This window comes from Lissotriton helveticus, chromosome 12 (assembly GCF_964261635.1).
Source record: "Lissotriton helveticus chromosome 12, aLisHel1.1, whole genome shotgun sequence".
In the NCBI taxonomy this organism is placed as follows: domain Eukaryota; kingdom Metazoa; phylum Chordata; class Amphibia; order Caudata; family Salamandridae; genus Lissotriton; species Lissotriton helveticus.
The window spans coordinates 807,403,737-807,428,026 of record NC_136073.1 but is presented as its reverse complement, the minus strand read 5'-3'; the positions used below and the strand labels follow the sequence as shown (position 1 = coordinate 807,428,026).

At 45.0% G+C, this 24,290-nt stretch overlaps 1 protein-coding gene across 1 annotated transcript in view; it reads left to right on the top strand.

Moving 5' to 3' along the window:
• SYT11 (synaptotagmin 11) overlaps positions 1-22,216 on the top strand; it is a 145,439-nt gene extending 123,223 nt beyond the window's left edge. The window contains exons 3-4 of the mRNA XM_078671524.1: positions 10,222-10,345; positions 21,708-22,216. Of these exons, the coding sequence (XP_078527650.1) occupies positions 10,222-10,345; positions 21,708-22,018 (435 nt within the window). The 3' untranslated portion in view covers positions 22,019-22,216. The remainder of the gene's footprint in view (positions 1-10,221; positions 10,346-21,707) is intronic.
• The last annotated feature ends 2,074 nt before the right edge of the window (positions 22,217-24,290 follow it).

Genomic DNA, 24,290 nt, shown 5'->3' with positions numbered 1-24,290 from the left:
GTCGCCCCACTGCTCACTGAGCAGTTCAAAACCGAAAAATGAAATGATAATGCTACAGCGGGGCTCCAGAAAACATTTCTAATCAATACTCACCATTTCCCTGAAACCTTAAAACTCACAAAGCATGCATCAGTGGGGCCCATAACACTGCGCATGTACCCTGTTCACTTACACTTGGCTTCAAGGCTTTGGTGAATCGCAATGGAGAAATGCTGTAACATTTGGTGGAGCGTCTAAACCTATTTAACTATTTATTATTTACACCTGCAGATTTAAAACATTTTACCATGGTTTTATTTGAACATTTAATTATTCAGACACACAACCATAATGGCAATGGATCTGCTAGAATGAAAATTAGGTGTAGGAAAATCACAAGACCAACTTTTAAAATTCCATTTTCCCAATTTTATTAACAGCAAAACTTTATTATGTCTGACATTTATGCATTAGTAAATTCTTTATTCAGTAAAATCTTAAACTTTATTTCAAAAATGCTAATTTTATTTAGAGCTCAAGAAAATCGCTTTATTTTAGAAGACAGTTAAAGTTTAGCAAAGAACAGATAGTTCCAAATTCATTCTCTGCTAACATCCCTAACTAACACCCTCATCTTATCCTTCAGTCCTGTAAAGCAAACAAGTAAAAAGCATTAAAGTCTTACATCCAGGAATCGGTCAGCAATCGGGCAGCATCTCCAGTAGAAATCGAAAAAGCGACCCCTTCTAGTCAAATACAGGGGTTTTATACCCTAATTCTCTAACTTAATCTATCTAAAAAGTAACTATCATCCCTTATTCAAAATTTCATTGGACAATTTCGGGGTGGGTGAGCATCATCTCACCATTACAACATCATTTTCTCTATGGTTCAGCAGAAAAATAAAGGGTCTTTGTTTTAGGACAGTCCATAGCGTAACTATTTCTTCTAGTAGATACATCGGTGCCCTTCCCCATGATCACAACGTCCAAGCGCTTATGTTTGGCACTCATCCTAGGTTCCGGGCCATGGCAGCCTTGAACCTCCTCGAGCACAGGTAGTTCACTCTGGCTTGCAAGTTTTGGTGTGCCTGCGCTGTTCCGCTCTTGCTCACAGTTTACCCGAACATCCATTTTCTAACTAGGCCTCAGAAGCCACTTTTGGAACTATCATAGAAACAAACACAAATTCATGTTAATTATTGAATTTAAACCCATTCTGTTTACCTCCCCATACTAATGTTTCCCATTAGTTGTTACCTAGCAAATAAGCCACACAAATGCGTTTTATACTTACATAATCAACCTCTTCTTATAACAAAATGTGTACAAAAAGCACATTTAATTTGCGTTTGTTCATATTAAAGCTGCGCATTAATTCACAATACAATAACAACACATGTTAATTAATTATATGGCAACATGCAAGCAAAATTAGTACTCCAATGTATAATAACCTTCATGACCTCCCTCGACCTAAAAATAAATACAGACAAATCACATGTCATGTCAGTGGGTGGGAGGAAGAACAAAAAGCTGAAGTCCTTTTTTTGCGCAAACACACCTATTTCCAGCGTAAAAACTTTTACCTATCTAGGGGTGGTTTACGACGAAAATGGCACATGGGGACCCCAAACATCGGTAAAAGTTAATGCCATGAAAAGATCTGCGGCTGCTATCGCAGGTTTTGCAAAACGACTGGGCGGCAAACCTACAGAAGCCATGCTAGCAATTTACAGACCCAAAACAATTGCTATAGCAAGGTACGGGGCTTCTATATGGGGCTACACCAACAATGTAGTAGCGATTCAGGTAGAGGAAAATAAAATCCTACGTATGCTTCTTGGTCTACCACAATCCACGGCCACTTTTTCTGTCCACACGGAACTAGGTCAGGGGTACATAAGTGACATCATTAAACAATCCCCTATCTCGATGTGGCTAAAAACTTGATTGAACCCTAACCTAACCCTGAATCATACAATCTTAAGGGACTGCCTACGTATGGACAAGATGAAAAATATTCAGTGGTTAGCATACATTAATAATACCCTAAGCTCCCTGGGCCGCCCTGATTTATTTTCGAAACCTGAATGTATTGTTAAAGCCGACCTGGAATGGCTAAAAACGACTTTTATTAAACACAGAGAATTAGAGCGGGAGAGCAGTGAACTTGTGAAACCAACAGTGAGGGAGCACTATATCTCCAAGACTACCATTGCTATTGAACCTTACTTAAAAGTTGTGTCAATCCCGTTTCACCGCTGGTTACTTACTAAGCTAAGATTTAACCAGATTCACCTCCTGTTAAATGACTCTAAGGTGTGGGCTAAGCCCGAGGATTTGCCTGTATGTAATTGTGATGGTTACACTCTGCAGGACACTCTACATTTCATGTTTTTTTGTAATTTTCATGACTTGCCTAGGAAAAAATATATTATCCCACTACTTAAAAACAAGGGGTTTGTTCAAGCGAAACCAGCTCTTCTTCACCTTAAGCAGCTAGATTCCCCGCTAACTATGTTTGGTGTTGCAAATTTTCTGGTGGCTGCTTATCGTTTTAAAAAATGTACCATGAACAGACAACATAACGCCTCTAGTGACAACTTATGAAATTACTGAAAAACTGTTTTTCTTTTTAAACTATGTAAATATTTTAAATTGCTCAATTTTAAACAGTACTATCAATTTACTGCAAGTGTATTCCCCTGATTATGTTACTGTCCCTGTGTGCTTTTTATGATTTTTTATTAATCGAAATAAAGCTAAAAAAAATAAAAAATAAAATAAAAAAAATAACAAAATAATGTGTTCATCTTACTCTATGGTTGGTTAATTTCACAAAACATACAATTAGTAAATATTAACGTTATGGGGCATTCATTTTGAGAGGGCAACACAAAATTTTGTGTTTGCCACCTCGCTCCATCAATAACACGTTATCATTTTATTTAACTGTACTGGCTCAGTTGGTTGGGGCAGGGCTGGTCTGTTCGTAGCTGGGGGAGGAGTGAGAGGACCTTCATGAGTGCGCATGACAGTTTGGCCGGCCGTCTTGGGCCTCCGAAGAGTCCTGCACATTTAGCTGGCTATTGTCAAGTGTACTGATCAAGATTGAATTATAAATCTTTTCTACATGCAAAATTTGGACTTTTTCCTTCAATCCTAAATGAACATTGTCTCTAATTTTGGGTTCTGACGCCAGTACCTATTACTCTATAAACGTGTGCACAGGACTTGGTATTTACACTTAGCATGTTCTCCACCAGGCTGTATTGCACAGCCTGGGTGGAGAACATGCACAGTCTCCCAGCCCCCTGTCTGAGCGCTGAACCACGATGCTCAGACCAATCACAACGCTGCTGTCATGCAGCGTCATGATTGGCTAGGGGATTCTGGGAGGCTGTGTGCAGGGCCGGACATTCCTGCTGCCGGAGAAGAGGATGGAGGAGAGGTGGCGGCCAGCCGTAAGTGCTTTCATTCCAGCCCCCGCTGCACCACCTCAATTCGGTAGCAGCCGCTACTGGGTAATCAGGCTACAAATGAAGGAAGTTCCCACTGAGCTACTGCCATCTGATGTACCTAAGAACATCATACAGCACATACCATGTAGAACCGTACACTAATAAAACTTGATTGTGTTATCCAGATCTCAACTCCACCCTAATGTACTCATTCATTTCATTACAGGAGTTTGAAAGGTCTCCATTTTCTTCATAAGAAAAATCAGTCTGTAATGGGAAACTGTGAGGGTCGTGGAAACCGTGAGATATTTTCCACAGTTTTGTGTCTCAGATGTGCTAAGGAGAGTGTCAGGGAATGTTGGGCCTCTCGAGTAGAGATTCAGAAATAGGCTAATGAGAGCTACAGGAAAGGAATGACCTTTTTTCGCGGCATAAAGCGCATGATAAGCAGCACCCAGCATCCTCCTGAAACCGACAGAGCACCGTCTGCCTCCCTCAGCGCACCCTCTGCATCCCTCAGGGCACCCTCTGCATCCCTCAGGGCACCCTCTGCATCCCTCAGGGCTGTATGGAACAATGACCCAGTTTCCTTCAGATTCACCCAGCTGGAAGCTTGCTATACTCCTGCTGCTCTTGAAGAAGCACTCTGGATCCTAGCATCCCATACAACTATCAGCCAATCTCCTTTCTTCCTTTTCCTTCCCAAATCCCTGAGAAAGTTTCTCATTGCCTTAACATGAATCATCTCCCCAGTGAAACCCATACTGCCTGAAAGCCTTTTCATAACACAGAATTAACCATCCTTGCTGTAGTAGATGATCTCACAGAAATACTAAACCACGGTATTACCCAGTCTCTCAGGAGTGTTTGACTTAGTTCCTCATTCTAGTGTTGACATTTAACTTTTTGATGATGAATTTTGCCATCAGCTGTAGGCTGGTTGAAGTCCTTTTTATCCAAACAATCTTAATCTGTCATGCTTACTCTTTTTCACTCATCTAACACATCCATCATATACAGAGTTTTCCAAGGCTCCTCATCAAGGGTAATGTTATTTAGCATTTACATAGTTCCAGTTTCAGTGCTGGTAAGGCCTTATGCCTTTCAGGTTATGTCCTACACAGATGATGCATGTACCACGTTTATTTAGAATATTCTTGCCGTTTTTCGGACTGTTTTTGGGACTGTTTTTGTTAGCACTGATCTCCAAGCGATTATAATGTAGTTTTTTTGATTTTTTCTGTAGATTGATCCCCTGACGAAGGGCCTTGCCCGAAATGCATCGGGATATGTGTTAAACATATGTATCAATATATCGTGAAGTACATGATGACAACCATATTTACAAGCTAAAATAAATTGTGAAAGATGGTTATTTTCCATCCACGTTTCAACATCATCATTACCCTATGACTATGGAATAAGACCATTGGGTCCTGTTTACAGTTGTGCGCAGGGGTGTTCTCTCCCCAGACGGGGGAGCTGCTTCTTCTCTACACAGATGATACCCAAATACTATATTATTGATTTCCTCCTCTCCCGTTCCAACGTTTTAAACATTTCATGACCTATGAAATATGATATATTTATGTATATTTATTGTAATTTATCTTGTGCTTTTATGGGTATTTCATAGCCGAATAAAGAAAGAAATTGAATTGATACCCAAATACTGATTTTCTTCTTGAATAAGATTACCTCAACCAAAGAATGATTCTGTTTGTCACTCCAGCATGGATGAAAGGCGATTGTCTGAAACTCAACAGTGAAAAGGCAAAGGTCTTTCTGTTTGGAGGTCAATATTCAGTTTGGTCCCCCAACTGTTGGCTCTCCAATCTGGAAACCATCCCCAACCAACCACTACAGCCAGAAATCTTGTTGTGTTTTTTGGGCTGTAATCTATCTTTTGCCCCTCAGATCAATTTGATTGCTGGTTCCTGCTTCATGTTTCTCAAAATGCCCAACTGCCAGAGTCTGCCCCTATTTGACCACACAGTCTCTCATTAATCTGATCTCTAGACTTTGGTAACTTCACCCTCGCCAGTCTGTGGCCTCCGATGTCAGAGAACCTTGCTGGCTTCCTATTCTGAAGGAGTCTGTGTTTAACGAACTGTGCATAGGCACTGAGCTGTTACAATTCAGGACCCGCATATCTCAGATTCAGAGTTGTTCCATATCATCCTGCTCAACCTCTCAGATCAGCCATCGCCGACCTGATGCGATCACCTCTGGTTAAGAGAACTAGGAAGGGTGGCTGATGCTTTTCATTTCTTTGTTCTAGATTGTGGAACACCTTACCCGCCAGTGTGAGACACACCAATTCCATAACCCTTTGCAGGAAGAAACAACTCCTGTGCTGTCCTAATGTTTTTGATCAGTGATATTTTATATCCCCGAGCTCAAGGATGCAGTTTTTAGGTAACAGCGTGCTTTATAAAACCTTTAACATAACATAATATAACACAGACTCCCCTCCCAGTAACCCCTTTACCAAAGGTGACCTGGAACCTAGCATCCTTCACACCCTCGGGATGATGCTGATCAGCATTATTAATGCCACAGAGATCCATCTCACTACATACTTTACACCCATGTGGAGCATCTGGTCATCATCCCTTAGGCCTATGTTGAGCTGCCTCTCAGCACTAAAATAGAACCACAAGGATCCTCCTAGCTACTTTGGGAGCTTGGTGAGTCTATATCAACATCTTAGAGTTCATAAGAAGCTATAAACATACATATCTTCTTTCAGGACCTCATCCCTCTACGACCTCAAATGCGTCAATCCTATTCCTACATGGATCTTTTGATCTGCATACTATGAGCTCACGCACAGCCAATATCGGATGTATGTTGTTACAACGCGTGGTATTACCACGCGTACCGTTACAACGCAAGTTTTACAACGCAAGTCGTTACAACGACTTGCGTTGGGGGGCGCTGGATAGTGGAATAGTTTAATTTACTATTCCAACTCCAGTCTCCGTGGATAGTAGGGAAGGTGTTGGATAGTAAATTAAACTATTCCCTATCCTACAGCGCCCTCCAGCGCAAGTCGTTGTAACGACTTTCGTTGTAAAACCTGCGTGGTAACGGTAACGCGTTGTAAAAGATTCGTGGTAAAGGATGTTCCCCGCCAATATCCACTATCGCGGGGGCAATGCCGTATCTCCACTAAACATCCTTTGGGCCCACTTGTAATCGTCATAAAGTGCCCACCCTCACTGAATTACTGCCTGCCACCATTAATGTCCCATCGGATTCTCTGTCCACCATTGTGTATTGCTATACAGACCCTGTGCTATTTTTCGAGGTCATGTGGCGTCTCTGCCTTTATTGTAGCCACGTGGAGCTGTTACCGAGCATTATTTGGCCTTACTCTGTGCTAAACTAAGCTTACATACCCACAGACCCGTATCTTCAAAGCCAGTGCACAGCAAAGAGGAAACTTCTTTATTTAGAGTCCATTGGGAGTCATCATCCAGCATCCATTGGGCCCATTATGAGCCACTGCCAATGATCCATACAGCCTGCACACCAGCTGCTGCAAAGAAATCTTATAACTCTCCAAGAGCCGCTCCAGTCCTATGGGCACCAACGATGCTGTGGCCCAGTCTCCCCGACAGACAGTCGCAGCGACATTATGCTGCATCATCCAACCAACTTAGAATGCCATTTGACATCAATCAGACATGTGTGTACCCTCAGCTTCATCTCCTGCAGCTACATTGAAGCCCTCTTCCTCGTATTATATAAGTCGGGTTAGGATCCAAAAGCAACTTTAATTATTATCTCTGGAAGTGACAGGGTTAGTTAGATGTGGCCATTGAATCAAGACTAAGGGCTGCCTGCTCTAGCATATGGAACCAAGTCCCATCTTAGTGCCCTTTTCTGCCTTCTCTTTGGAAACTAGACAAAAATGGGGTTCCGGGTGGTCATTGTCAAACATTTCACTGAGACATCCAAAGCTATAATACTGAAATGAAGATTCAGGTTTGACATAAAGCAATATCAATTATCTCCAACCCACCTGACTCCTCTGCAGACATGGGTCAAAAAAGCACAAAGTAGGTTGTCAGGTCACCGAAGGGCTGAAGATAAAATACCAGAGTGCACTATTTTGTGCAGGTTTGTACACTGTAACAGATGAATATCATTCACCCTGGTCAATATCGTCTTGCATCACCACCACCCAAAACACACTTTTATAAGCACACCATACAAACAATGTGGAAATACAAAGAAATGCCATGTTGAATGTGGGCACTTTATAAATTGTCCGTGATATAGCAATGGTAGGTCCTTGCTCCTCGAGTGATGAAAAAAGGCATATTCCTCCCAAGATCTATCAGATGCCACCTGGCGTCAGTTCACTCCTTCAGCTGGTATGGTGGGGCTGCGGTCACCCTCAGCACCGGTGGGATACACTTTGAACATGTCCCAATCTCTACAGGGCCTATTCAAACCTATCCAGTGGAATAGCATATTTTCAAGTCCACAATGGCTGAACATAAGGCAGGTCAGGATAATGGTAAAGAGAGCAGAATTGCAACGTTTTCAGTCATTTGAGAGTTTTTGTCACTGAGGCACTGGCTGCGCATCCTCCTTTGAACCTGAAAACAGATGCTGCCCAACCACACGCGTACCCAGGTACATCTGACACACAGCATTTGAACCCATCCTTTGGGCCCATACCGAAGCCCAGCCCACCGTACTTCAGGCCTTGGTGAAGCATCTGCCCACCAATTTTTGAGCTTAGACCAAATAAACAAAGATTCTGCCCTCCTAAACAAAGGCTCTGCCAACTATCTGCTAAGCTTACACAGAAACAGAACTCAGTGTACCTTTTGTTCCTGATGAAGCCGCCAGCACTGCATCCTTGATACTGTCATCCAGCCTTTAGTCCATGCTTTCGTCCAGTGCACATTATTGCAAAGTATCTTTAGGGAATGAATTTTTGTAGCATGTACTAGAACATGTGAATTGCTACTTCATTTGAGTTCAAAAGAGCCTCAACACCTTTGGGTAACGTGGAGGAATCTCCCAGTATCTTTTGTGTCCTCTCAGTGCTACATACCACCATGATTTTAGCTCATATGGAGGCGTCTCTGCATTCTCCAGCTAGTAAAGATCCTCTGGACATATTGTGGAAACGCAATATTATATCTCCTGCTGGCCGTGTGGGAGCTTTCACATCTAATCAGTGGCAAGCGTCTTTCAGAATTATGGAAGGCTCTTTTCAGCACCAACTGTGTCAATCAAGCTTCCTAGGCTGGAATAGTTAATCCTGCCCATCTGTACATGAATGATTATCCAGTCATAAATGTGATTATTTATTCAGTACCAATCCCTATGCAACCTCCCGGACTAAAACTAGATAGTTACGACGGGAATCATTTTAATACTGAAACATATTATCCTGTGTAGATTTAAAAGATGGTCAGACGTTGCTGCATGCATGCATAAATCCTTTCACTGAAAACTTCAATAACTCTGTAATTATGCTGTTCCTTCACGTTTAATGGAGCAGCAGTGTATGAAGATGTGAAGATTTGCTTTACCAAACCTCCCACAATTTTCATGATACTAATATCACAAACCATGTTTTGAAAAGTTTTCTCCGTGTTAGTTTTCATGTTGAAATCTGGGCTTATGACGCCATTTTAGGTTCTATAGAGAAAAGGAAGATCAGGATTCACCCACTTATAAAGTCATGAGGAAAATGATTTTAAAGTTAACTTGTTAGAAAACAGCAGATGCATTTTAAGCACAGGTAAGCGCTCACAAGGAAATAGTGTGTGTTTGCGTAGTAAAGCTACACAAGGGCATAGTGTGACAATCTACAAACCTTGTGTTGGCTAATGGTCAATATTTACATAAAACTGTGGTGTCTTAGTAAACACTTCCTTGCTCCTTTAAAGATCAGAAGTCTAAACTTTCCCTAGCAGTGCCTTCCATACTCCTTTAATATGGGGCCCTTAAGATGGACTTGAGAAAAGGACATTTATTTTGAAACATTGGATGCCTACACTTTTTGTTTTTAGCTATTTGGAATTTTTTGTCAACCTTCCCCAGTAGCTAGACATTGGCAGGACATTCCAGGTGCTGTGAATTTACTACAGATCTCTCTCCTCTATAGATTTACTAACATTCTTGGGGCTCTATGAACTCTCCACAGTTCAGGAGGTCTCTATTACCATCCCACTCTCTCGCTCTGTGTGAATGTACCACAGTATTATATTCTCTGGTTTACAACAATCTGTAGGTACACTGAATAAACTAAGTCTACACTCCTCACATTTGCTGCAGTTCTCAACACAGTGAATTAACTTTAAATATACATTTGTGAATTTATCCCTGTTTTTCAGTCTGGGGATTAAGACAATCATTGACACTAGTGATTTGCCTAGTAACATATTACAATTATACAAATTCTTAATGAACTCCAGTCATGCACACTGTGCGTTTACCCTGTACATAGATTCAGCGAACTTAAAATATTTATCTGCTCTGTATATCAGCCTTAGTTTTTACACTTTTGAATGTACCCAATTTATGTTCAGTCGTATTTTATCACAATCTGGCAGTCTGTGAATTATGACAGCCCTATACTTTTCATGCATTTACCACCTCGGGAAATGTAAAATAATCTACTGTAAATGTGGATATGGACATGGATACGCTGGTTCATTGTGATTCATGATGTAGGAGTGCACGTCATGTTCTGCTGTGTGCTATAAAGTTCTGCGTCTTACTTCTTGCCCATTTCCTGCCCACAGAAGAGTGTAAGCCGCGGAGAGCTGCAGGTGTCACTGTCCTACCAACCGGTGGCGCAGAGGATGACAGTCGTAGTGCTCAAGGCCAAGCACCTACCCAAAATGGACATCACCGGTCTCTCAGGTAGCAGCTATTTACTCCAACTTGCCTGGTGTAAACACTTGTACTTATGTTCCATATTATGCTTCCACTTGTCACATGCAGTCTGTACTCTTGTGTAACCACAAGCACATCAATCATGAAATCCTGTCTGAACTCTAGTAGGATATAGCTTAGCATGGATGGGTCCACTTGGGCGGTTGCCACCTGCGTAAAAATTCTATTTTTTTTTTTTTTTTTTTTTTCCAGAAAACCTTTATTGGTGCATATAAAAAGTACAAATACAGGCCTACAACCCTCCGGCCGGCCACAAATATCGTTTGAGCATGAGCGCATGCAACATGGTGACGCAATAGCACAGCAATACCAATAATCGAGCAGTCAGGAGGTACACTGTAAATCACGTGTTATCGCGCCTCAGGAGCATTGAAGGTTAATTTTAAAAGTTTTCTGTAGCAACTATTAAAGTCCAACTGTTCCGTTTTAATTGAAGATAGCAACTATAAACTAAGAAAAAAGGGTCCATGTAGGCGTGATATAACAATAGCCACAGAATCACACATAGCCAGCAGCCCAGTGTCAAGTCCCCTCCGGCGGCATGGGGGCCAGAAAATGTGCAGCAAGGGTATCAGAGCCAATATCGTAACAAATAACTACCGCCACCCGCCCACCAGCAACATCGACATGGGCCCAAGGTAGAAAGAAAAGAAGTACTAAAAGAAAGAAGAAAAACAAGGCACCATAGAAACAGAAAAAACCAAAAAACCCCACCCCCAACCCCCCACCCTACAAGCATGCAGAGGCTACGGCCTACCCCCCCCCCCTGCAGTGTGTCTGTCGCCCAATAAACCCGAAATATAGAATAAGAGAATAAGAAAAGAAAAGGAGAAAAGTATCATAACACCGAAGATATAGGGAGCAAGAAAAGAACAACCTAATCTAAAACTCCCATAAAACACCTAACCCCGGAGGAGGGCCACAATCACGGATTCCCGGACTCCACCGCCCGCACAAAACTTCCGCCCCTTACACAAGGTCAAAAAGAAGACAGTCATTATAACCATATGTGAAAAGGGATATCACAAATAGCGCCCCTAAGTATACCGAAATAGCGTTACAGTCCGGGTCCCCGCCAGCCGATCAACACAAATTTCAATATCACGAACAACAATACTCACCCCCAGACCCCCAGCCCGCCAAAACATCCACCCCGTGAGAAAGGATCAAAAATCGGACACATCCATTGCAACCTAAAATGGAAAAGGACCATTGCAAATAGCGCGTACAAATGTACCAGGATATCAGCTCCATTCAGGTCTACGCCAGCCAAGAGATAAAAGCAGCGCAATATTATGCAGTTCGGGGGAACATAGACAAAGGAAGAAAGAAGCAGCGCGACTCAGACAATTCGGCACAGTAGGCACACAGAATTACAAGGAACATATCAGAAGAGCAGTCCGAGTCGAGTCTCTGTCAGCCAGTCCATAACGAGCATTGATGAAGATTCCCTCAGCCCTGGCCAGATCTTGAGCGTTTCTTCAAACATGGCCTCCGGGGGAGGTCCAACTCAAACAAAGCCGGAGGACAAAATGGCCACCACCGATGAAAAGAAAGGAGGCAGAGACAAAATGGACACCACCAGTCACTTGCCGAGCTGCAGGCACACAGGATAATCACCCCCGAACTCATGAAGAGACATCCAATCCGTCGCCAGAAATAAAATGTTTGCAAAGCTGCAGGTTCAAAGGGGACCGATGTTAGCAAACTCAAAGTTTGAAACACTAACCTCTCCATAGACAAAGTCTCAGACTCCGACAAAAGGGGAAACATTGTAGCGCCACTGAAGCAGTTGGACGGCCGTTCACAGGCATCACGGCAAACAGGGAAAGTCAACACCTCCCCGCGCTCATTCCGCATCCCGGCGTCCCCAACAGAGACAGACAAAAGCGAGCCAGTACAGTCCTGATAGGTGGTCGAACTCCCCCGATTCAAGAGAGGGATACCGTTGAGCCGCTCACCCAGTTCACCGAAGAAGGCACGCCAAACACGGCGGAGCCCGGCAAGTTCGGCCAGGATGGCCCCGTATGTTGGCATCGATTGCAGGCACTCCAGCTCCACAGTAGGGAATGGTTCTCTAGGTGCAGTAGCCAGCTCGCCAACGGGCAGGGTGGTATAGTCGCAACACGAGACAGCCCTCACCATCACAGGGAAGGCAGCCGCCATTGCTTCCGCCCCGGGATGTGTACACGGAGAAGGGGGCAAGCGCGGTTTCAAGTGAGCGCACTCCGGGTCGCCGCTGCAAGCACAATACACGGCCTTGGAGCGCCGCACGGGGGATGCCACTGCCGCTCCGTATCTAGGCGAAGGCGAGCACAGGTGCGACCACTAAGATGGAGCGGCTGCGAAGAGTCGCAGTGCCACCCAGGGAAGGTAGCCACAGCGGGTAAACGGCTGCACGACGAGTCGTCCTTATGGAGCGAGGCACTCGGGTGGTAAAGGGTCCGTCAGATTCCCCCGTGTGACAGCAACGTGGATGAGCGCACCGGCGCACCTCGGGTGCAGCAGGCCGTTGCCGTGTCAGTGACCACCGGCGGAGAGGAGGCAAACGAGTCCCAGAGCCAGGTCTACGGCGGTCGTCCAGGCAGCACGACGATAACTCTCCCAGTACGGCACGCAGGGACCTCGGAAGATCACAGGTAGAAGCAGCGCGGTCATAGCATCGCCACACAGCGGTCAAAAGTCAGGATAAAAGGCAGGATGTCGGTGCTGGGTGCACAGGCTCGCGGAGCCGGGAATCAACACGTCCGGTCAGGTCGCCATCTTGGCTCCTCCGTAAAAATTCTTAAGGGTGCAAAATCTTAAACAGGGGTGCAAAATTACAAAAAAATCCTTGCTGTGCCGATGCCGCTGGAATTCCAGAACTTCCCCCCCAGGACAGTGCGTGTGAATGACCTCTGAGGGACTGGGTAAGAGGGCTGGAGATACATTAATGGGATAGGAGGCAGACGCCATAGTACTCCACTACTAGGTCGCTCCACATTACAACCCAAGGCCCGATGTATGGCCATGTTCATGAGAGCTGGAAGAGGCAAAAATACCAAAATGTCTTTGTGACTGGGAGCCCGAAAATACCTGCACCACAGCTGTTACGAGTGATTAGCAGTCCAAACCCATCAAAATCTCAAACTGAACCAGACTCCGGTGTGTGGTGGGAACCGCGGACTCCGCTAAAAGGACACTCTGGACTACCATACCATACTAAAGGCATATAGTGTGCTATAGAAATGCCTGATTACAACATGTCAGACACTGCCGCGTCATGGTCGCCAGTAATGCGAACCGACTCCTCCACAGCCCTACTAGCTTGAGATGGAGTATTCTGTATTCCACTCAGGCCCCCTTGCCATTGACTTTCAGTAAAGGCTGGAGAGGATTCCATATTTCAAGTTGAGGGGAGACATTACAGAATTTTCATTTTCGGTCAATATCACACGCAGTCCGTATTACAAGTAGTCCGTGCCACACCAATACATGCCTGCAATATCACACTATAGGTTTTCATTGCTGTGTAGTGAATATTCCTTGCATACCATACAGTCTAGAGAATAGGTCTGGACTGGTGAGCCTGTCACTCGCATTTTCCCAGTGGGCTGTAGGCTAGGGGGCTGCTTTCAGAGCTGATGACTGCAGCGTAGGCCGAATGACAAGGGTCCTAGTGCAAGAAATGAAATAGCCCCCCTGCTGCTGTTTCAATGATAAAATATTGCAATAATCAGGGTTCAGTGGATCCCTCAGGGCTTTGGGCCACAATGCCACTGCACCAGAGGAAGCTACGCACCTGGCTGATTAGCAGCGGCGGTTCGTGCAGGTAAGCGCGGTGGGGTGGTGTGGTGTGAGGGTGGGGCGGGGGAGTTGATAGATGACGGAATAGAGAAAATAAAATAAATAAATCCTATACTGTCATCTGTCGACTTCCCCCACAGCCCCGCCTCACCGCCCTTACCTGCACGGACCGCCGCTGTTGGTGAGCTGCCATGGCCCAACCATGAAAGCCTTTGGCCACATTAAAGGTCCCCGACTGGTTTGAACATTTGTGCCAGGGCTGATAATGGTTATCTAGTCAGGCTGCGCTTATGAATGTCGCACTATCATGTGCAAAGTAGGAATAACATAAACATACCACAACTTGCAAGTAATTAGCACATCATCATGATGCTGTCAGTGCGTGACACATCACATGCAAAAAAGAAAAATAATGTTTTTTATTTTAAATTATTATTAATTCACAGCGGTACAAAAGGGGGTGGTGATGGGCGGAGCATCTGAACCAATCAAACACTCACACCCAGTCAAAAGATCTGGGTTTAATCCATCACCGTTCTTTAGCCCACTCTGCCACCCCAGTTGAGACATGCCATATGCAAATCAGTCTGACCCTGTGCCTCATGGGAACAGTCCAGCCCGAACTGCCAAGCCATGTCTTCCCTGGACCGGAAACAAGCTTCCTAGGACCGGTTTCTGGTACTTCAGCCGTCTTCAGCCAGACTTGCTTGAATCCAGTGGCAAAGTGAGCAAGGGACTCAACGTCTGAGCATACCCTTCCAACTTATGGCGAACAAAGCGGTACAAAAGGGGGTGGTGATGGACGGAGCATCTGAACCCACCAGCCAGTGTTATATGCATAGAACACCCATACTATACCCAGAACACTGCAATAAGGACCTGTAGCCCGCCAGCCAGTGCTGTATCCTAGCACACCCATACTATACCCAGAGCACAGCAATACTGACCCATAGCCCACCAGCCAGTGCTGTATGCCTAGCACACCTATACTATACCCAGAGCACAGCAGTACCTGACCCCTAACCCACCACCCAGTGTTATATGCATAGAACACCCATACTATACCCAGAGCACAACAATACTGACCCATAGCCTACCAGCCAGTGCTGTACGCCGAGCACACCCATGCTATACCCAGAGCACAGCATTACGGACCTGTAGCCTACCAGCCAGTGCTGTACACCTGGCACACTTATGCTATACCCAGAGCACAGCAATACTGACCCATAGCTCGCCAGCCAGTGCTGTATGCCTAGCACACCATGCTACACCCAGAGCACAGCAATACTGACCCATACCCAGCCAGCCAGTGCTGTATGCCTAGCACACCCATACTATACCCAGAGCACAACAGTACCTGACCCGTAACCCACCAGCCAGTGTTATATGCATAGAACACCCATACTATACCCAGAGCACAACAATACTGACCCATAGCCCACCAGCCAGTGCTGTATGCCTAGCACACCTATACTATACCCAGAGCACAGCAGTACCTGACCCGTAACCCACCACCCAGTGTTATATGCATAGAACACCCATACTATACCCAGAGCACAACAATACTGACCCATAGCCTACCAGCCAGTGCTGTACGCCGAGCACACCCATGCTATACCCAGAGCACAGCATTACGGACCTGTAGCCTACCAGCCAGTGCTGTACACCTGGCACACTTATGCTATACCCAGAGCACAGCAATACTGACCCGTAGCTCGCCAGCCAGTGCTGTATGCCTAGCACACCATGCTACACCCAGAGCACAGCAATACTGACCCATACCCAGCCAGCCAGTGCTGAATGCCTAGCACACCCATACTATACCCAGAGCACAACAGTACCTGACCCGTAACCCACCAGCCAGTGTTATATGCATAGAACACCCATACTATACCCAGAGCACAACAATACTGACCCATAGCCCACCAGCCAGTGCTGTACGCCGAGCACACCCATGCTATACCCAGAGTACAGCAATACGGACCCTTAGCTCACCAGCCAGTGCTGCACGCCTAGCACACCCATGCTATACCCAGAGCACAGCAATACTGACCCATAGCCCACCAGCCAGTGCTGTACGCCTAGCACACCCATGCTATACCCAGAGCACAACAATATTGACCCATAGCCTACCAGCCAGTGCTGTACGCCTAGCACACCCATATTATACCCAGAGCACATTAATACTGACCCGTAGCCCGCCAGCCAGTGCTGTACGCCTAGCACACCCATGCTATACCCAGAGCACAACAATACTGACCCATAGCCCACCAGCCAGTGCTGTACGTCTAGCACACCCATGCTATACCCAGAGCACAGCAATACTGACCCGTAGCCCGCCAGCCAGTGCTGTACGCCTAGCACACCCATACTATACCCAGAGCACAGCAATACTGACCCGTAGCCCGCCAGCCAGTGCTGTACGCCTAGTACACCCATACTATACCCAGAGCACAGCAATACTGACCCGTAGCCCGCCAGCCAGTGCTGTACGCCTAGTACACCCATACTATACCCAGAGCACAGCAATACTGACCTGTAGCCCGCCAGCCAGTGCTGTACGCCTGGCACACCCATGCTATACCCAGAGCACAGCAATACGGACCTAAAGCCCACCAATAGCACCAGTAACCTAGGCGTGCAGTACCCATATGGCGCCTGTGCTGTGCCCCTGACGCACTAGTTATGTACCCCTAGAACACTCATACTGTAACTTCAGCACATTCTTACATTACGAAGCGCACCCCAATACCGTCCCCATAGTGCATCAGTGGTGATGCCCTAGCACACCAGAAATGTACCCTTAGCACACCAGTAATGGGACTATAACGCAGCATTATACATCTGTGCCGTATCACTAGCACACCAGTGCTGTATCCTCACACACCAGTGCGTTACAAGTACTTCATCAATATCATACCTGTGCGTGGAGAAAGACAGAGGGCTCGTCATGTCAGACCTTTGGAAGGGGAGTTACAAGTTAGCTGCTTCCAGCCACCAGCGAAGAGTGGCCTGGGACCCAGCAGACGCTATAAAAGTGGTCAGCTAGGAGACAAGAAACACCCCTTACCCTCATAAAGGAGAGAGGTGTGGCGCCACGGCCAGGGCGACAGACGCTGGAATCTGGGGATCAGGGTTCGATCCCCGGCTCCGGCGGCAGGTTAGCCCAGCACCATGTGACTCTGGGCAATAGCTCGCTTAATCTTCCCGACGGCCCCCAGCGCATAGAGACCCTTACGGGTGATTGTGCGCTTTACAAATGTGGATTATTATTATTATTATCATATAACACACTGTCCGGCAGACGTCCAACTTGGCTGCTCGCTGCCAGGCATGTGGTGTCGGCGACAGTCGGGCAGTCACAAGGCCCTTATTGCAAACGGAGCTTAGTATAAGTTTACACATCAAGAGACAGTTACAAGGTGATTTGTGTGCAGGTAAAGTGCCACAGTGTTGCACACTGCATTACAGAGAAGCATCCTAAGGCAGAGACATCACCTTTGGTGCAGAGAGAAAGCCTTATCCCGGCACTGAGCACAGACGCAGAGTCCTCCTGGTTTTGAGATTGTCTCCGCCTCGCACATTGAGGGATGGACATAAGCTGTATACTGAGAAACAGGCAGAGAGAGACTCTCACACACAAAAAAAAACAAAAAACTCTCACACCTTGCACATATTTATTTATGCGATTTTACATAGCACGTACTTTAACCAGAGGTGTCAGAGCGCTTTACAATAGATCAAAATGCATTAGATCAGACATTACAGGTAACATGGTAGAGGTGAGAAGACGTATGACTGAGTTACGCAGAGTGATGGTTACATATTTACAAAATATAGATTCACTAAACATTACACATTGCAAGATAGTGTTGGAGACATATAACTTGTGCAAGGACTTATAACTATATTTACAAAATATAGATTCACTAAAATTTGCACATTGCAAATTAAAGTTAGAGCAATTAGGGTTTCAAAAGTACATATTCCAGCGTTGAAGCGGAAGGATGAACTAGTTCTCCAGTGAGGAATATGAAGCAGTCAGAGAATTATTAGTAAAAGTGTCTTTGGAAGAGAAGAGTTTTAATTTACTTTTAGAAGATGCAGAAAGAGGTGGTAGTGCGGAGGAATGGAGGAAGTGAGATCCAAATTCTGGTCGCACTACCGGATAAAGATTGTGCCATAAGTCTTTCCCTTTTGAAAGTTGGGGGTTCGAGCAGTAAGTTTTCAGCATTTCTTGAGGGTCTTGATCCACTTGAAATGTTAAGTTTGTTCTCTGGATAGCAAGAGGTGGAAGTATGAATGGATTAATTGGTGATACAAGCAGCCTTAAATATTGACCTGGCTTCAATAAGAATCCAGCGAAGAGTTATCAGCGTAGGCGTGATGTGGTAATTTCTTTTGGCCTCGTAGACGAAGTGCGCAGCTGAATAAAGGATGGATTTCAAAGGAGAAATGTGGATCTTGGGAGGCCTGTATGGAGTGAATTACAGTAGTCAAGTCTGGAGAGTACCAAAGATTGAACAATTTTTTTCAGAAATGAAACCTTGGATACCCCTGATAAGGTGAATTTAGTAGCGTGCGTTTTTGGCATGGTGTTGATTTGGGGATGGAGGTTAAGTCTCTTGTCCAGAATGACTCCTAGGGATTTAGCACTACCAACTATGGTAGGTTTGTAGTTGAGAATGTTCAGATTATCCATCCAAGATTGTACAGGAGGTGGGGAGTTTGAGATAAGAAGGGACTCAATTTTCAAAGGATTTAGTTTTAGGCAGTGAAATGTCATCCATTCTTGGATAGAGCTGAGGGTGGTGGCGAGGAGTGAAATGTCATCCGCGGCGGACACCTTGAGGTAGAGTTGGGTGTCATCAGCATAGAGGTGAGAAGGTATCCCAGACTTTTGTACTAGTTCTCCTAGAGTTTCCATATCGAGATTGAATAGGGTGGGAGCAAGGATGGAGCCTTGCGAGACACCATGATCAACAGCCTTTGATGTTGAGAGACAGTTTTTAATTTTGATCATCTGAGATCTGCCCGTGAGGTATGAGTCTAACCATTTAAGAACTATGCCTTCAAAACCCATTCAATGTTTTAGAGTTGTGAGAAGTGTGTATCGGTTTACAGTGTCACATAGACAGACAGGTGGCACAGTGCCCCATGTAATGTTCTTAAAGATGCACGAACTCAGTTCATAGGTTATCATATAGATGAAGAGAGACAGCCATGACCCTTCACATAGTCGCAGAGACAATCACAGTACTGCAGACAAAGGGCTAGTTACATAGTCCTAAAGAGACAGTCACAGCCTGCACGCTGTTAGGAAGCTGGGCACCAGGAAATGGCACTGCACAGTACAAGACACCTATTTTGACCTTTTAGTCCATACAGACAGTTACCACTCTACACGCCAATATACAGTCATAGCCATCATCACCCCAGAGAAAGACATACAAATATTAGAGGTTCACAGACCTGGCCACAGCAAGGCTCTGTGTGAGACTACACACAGTCAGTCTCAATACCGTGACTGTCCAAAGAGAAAGGAGCAGCTACTTGACCTACTGAGAGGCAGTCTCTCCTGCCTTCAGCATCAGAGAATCAGTCAGAGCTAGACTAGGTTTAAAGTGCATCTGGTAGGATGCATGGTCAGCGAGTAGCAGGCACCATCTGTTGCACCATTGGTGAAGGCTCTCTCTCGCCATGCATGCAGCAACGAGCCTGCCTACCTGGGCGGGCGTCGGAAGAGCACAAATCTTTGCATGGCGTTCCCCAAGGGAGTGCACCGTGAGCTTGCTTCTACAGAACTTCAGCACTACACCGCCAGCAACGCACTAGGACTGTGGCCCCGCCTCCTCCATGTGCCGGCAGCATCACATCCCCACCAACCCACTAACATACATCCCAGGGAAGAGGTAGGGCTGCAGTCAGGAGAGAGAGGTGGCCTGCTGGTGGTCACAGGGGTCACAGCAGCCACTCCATCACTAAACCCCATTAGCACCAAAGCAGCACCCACACTCCCAGCTTCCTGGGGGAACGCCCGGTGCCCAGTAGGGCCAGTCCAGCCCTCATCAATGGCTTGTGAGCGATATGCATTGTTGATAATGTTATTATAACATGTAACCAGTATCATGTCATCAACATTACACCCTCACATCTTAAGAATATTATGAAATATGGCCTTATAGCCCGCTTCCGAGGGCTATACTGGTTGTTAAAGACCTTGAACCTGAGTTACAGGTCTGAGCTGCAGGCGAGGGCCTATAATAAGGGAGAGGGTCTTTAACAACCGGCAGAACTGGAAGTAGAAGGGTTATAAGGCTATTAGAACATTCTACCGACTAAGGGTAGAATGTTCTAAATTAAAAAGGGAGAAACAAAGACAAACATTGGAATGTTGGAGCAGAAGGCTTATACCGGCCATTATAAGCTCGAAGCTATTCCATTATATTAAATGGAGCGCTCTACATCCCAATGTTGTAATCAATATTATACCATCATATGTAACCTGTATCTTGTCAGTATTACACTGTCACGACTAACCAATATCATGTTGTCCATATTAAGCCATCACGTGTAAACTGTACCATCTCATTAACACACACTTCTTAGCCGGTCAGTTTTCTGTGCTCAGCCCTCCGGTTTAAGTGACCATCCCAAGGCACTGCCTCAGATCACATTATCACACCCTATATGAATATCGATTCCAAGACAGAAACGCGCCTATAGGAAAGGAATACTGTCATGCATGAAAGAGGCCGCATCACATGACGCAGTTAAACAAAGTTTTCAAACGCAGGTATATCCCTGAAGAGGTAATAACTGTAAGACAAAGTACATGCACCGAGAAAACTGACTAAAATTGAGGACCAAGTGCAGTTGGAGGATCTGTTATGCTTCCATATAGCAACTATTATGTCCCTACACTTCACCCTTTCCATGGTCTCCATTTCTTCTTACCACAGACAGTTCCTTAACCGCATATTGGAATCCTTAGCCTGGTCTAACTCCAGGCAGTCTACACTCTCCCACAGAAACTCCAGTTATAACCCATAGGTACCCTAGAATCAACAGGAGGGACTAGTTGGTATTTTCACCCAGCTTTTTAGCTATGTGTCCACATTAGGCACAGAAACCATAGCTAACATTCCAATTTGCCTTTTCCCTTCTCATGCAACCAAAACCTCTTTTGGCTATGCGAGCATTATACAATACTGACTTTAACACAAACATTAGAGCAGGCCTTTCTTCATTTAATTACTGATCCCTTCACTAAGTTACCCATTCTCTCAGCCATTAAATCCCTATTTCACTCAGTCACTAAAACAGCAACTCTAGCATTCGTTCCCCTTACTTCCTCCTACTTTCGATCAGCCCCCTTCCCCTTTGCGGTCACTCAGCACCTGTATCTAGCACACTCATCTTTACTCCATCTTTTTCACAGTCGCATGCATATATCCTCACTACTTCCCTCGTTCCTTGTACACATTGCAAGTGTCTCTAGATCTGTGTCATTGGTCTTCTTTTCTCTCACCTCTCTCCCATGCAGATCCCTATGTCAAGGTCAATGTCTACTATGGCCGTAAGCGCATCGCCAAGAAGAAGACACATGTCAAGAAGTGCACACTCAATCCTGTTTTCAACGAGTCCTTCATCTATGACATCCCTGTGGAGCTGCTGCCTGAAATCAGCATCGAGTTCCTGGTCATCGACTTTGACCGCACGACCAAGAACCAGGTGGTGGGTCGGTTGATCCTAGGTGCTCATAGTGTCACCGCTGGCGGCGTGGAACACTGGCGGGAGGTTTGCGATCACCCCCGCAAGCTGGTCGCCAAATGGCATAGCCTCAGTGAATACTAGAAGTGGATTAGGGTGCGAAGGGATCCCGGGTGGGTTTGGGGGGCAGAGGGTGCCCACGGCCCTCTTGTATAAGAGACTTACACCTTGTTTTAGCTGTAGATGACTACTTTATGATGCTGATCCTCTAGTGATGTGATTCCGCAGGGGTGCTGACGTTCAAAGATGCATCGTTTTAAATAATTAAAAGAACAAAAAAAACACAGACTTACATATACTAACAGTATAATCACATTATTGCATGCCGATCTACCCAGTGAGGATTTGTATAAACAACCAATGTCAAACAACCGATGTTCGCGATTCTTTGTCACTAAGGTTGTTCACAGTCCTGGGCTCTTCTTTTACATGCCATTGTAATCTGGCAGTATGCCAAATTGGTTGAATTGAAGTGATCCAAGACTTCACTTAAAATACATTACTTGTGTGACTGGATACATGGTGTCCCAGTTTCATGGAGACCGTGAATCATCCTAGTTGTACACTCCCCACACTGATGACGACACTTAGTGCGCTGAGATGTTCTTAATGCATTTTCACTCAATCCTAGCCCTTAATCTGCCTTCATGTGCTAAGTGTAACTCTTTTTGGTCTTTTTGTGCCAGTTTGACTTGGTCGTCATCAGTGCTCGACATTTCTTGTCTTGCGTGAGGTCTTCAAGTTTGCATTAGCGGACTCGCTGTCCTCGAAGTTTCTTTTCAAGTTGTTTATTGGAAAAATCAGAACAATGATTGAGCAACAGAGAAAAGGGCAAGATGTTAACGCTGTAGTGTACCATGTTCCTGCGGTCGAAATATCGATCTACACCGATATCGTAACAGGAAGCAGAATTAATAGTAAATCTATGCTTACCTTAACAACATTTTGGAAGAAGATATTTCTGTTTTGATATATCTTTTGACAGGCTTGTGTGGTACATGTTCGGTATATGTGTAGTATCCCTGTGGTATATACGTCTGGTTACGATACACATGTAGGCCAATATTTTCTGGATTGAAAATGTGACGCACAACATCAAGTGGGGATTAGAAGCAAAAGTGCTGTGCATCAGTTTAGGCAATCAGGAAATATCTCTCATTAGACCTGGGGTCTCCGAAAGACCAAAAAAAGCATGGACCAACCGGTACGAACTAGACATGTGGGTGACCTCACCCTAGGTATACTGGGATTTTTGGGTCGCCATTTTGTCTCTTCGTTTTTTAGATTACTCAATTTGGACAACAAATTATAGATTGTAGAGTACGTTTTTTTACAATCTGCATTGCTTCACTTCTTCATTAGAGGTACATCATTTCTTATTAAATGTTGCTAAAGTTAGTAAGGACAATTCTTCATGTCCTGGAGGCCCTGAACTAGTTAATGGGCTGTAACTTGTGTTACAAAACAAGTAAGCAATACGATCAAGTGACCGCAGCAGCAAGCAAGTAGTTAGACCTGGCATTGTTGCAGCGACTTCACATAAGCATACCGCTACACCTTTTAAGTCTCCCAGGTGTGGGATATAAGATATTTATTGGAGAGGGCACCTTATTGAAAAACAAGAGTGATGAATAACAATTTGGAGAATGAGTAAGGCTTGGACTGGCCCAGTTCACTGATGTGTATTTGAGGAACCTTCTTGTTTGGAGGATGAACATGCGTTCGAAGAAAGCTGATCGAGAGGTATGCGTAAAAATCGCAGGATTAATTATAAGATTTCCTTTCTGGTACCTGAAAATCAAACTCACTGCATTTGTTATATATGCTATTCTCAAATAGTTGTGTCAATGCTCTATAAGGTGTGTGGATGTTTCCAACACAGAACAACATATAGCACATACTGCCAGACTCCTCCTCAATCTCTGTCATACCTAAAAAAGCGCTTCTATTTTACAATGAAAGTAACAAATATTTTATTACACTCTCGCGTTAGTTTTCGTTCGCTTCATATAACATCCTCGAGGCGTTGACCATGATGTGTTTGCTAGTGTGAGGATGGCACATTGGAAATAGCTACAGAAATAAGAGCTAATCTTTCTAGACCGCACAGCACAAACTGAGTTGCCTTTTGGCACTTAGATAGTCAATGTTCTAATTAACATACTCAGTCGTATTTTTCTCCTGGGAAAGGTAAAAGGCGGAGAAGGCAATACCAGGATTTCAATCTATGACTTTGGGGTTTTAACAATAGCGTTGGGCGCATTAATCTACTGAGCATTTTACTATGAATTAATCTACTGTTGTTGGAGGAGCTAATGCACACTCACTGAACCTATTTTGCCAAAATATCACAGAA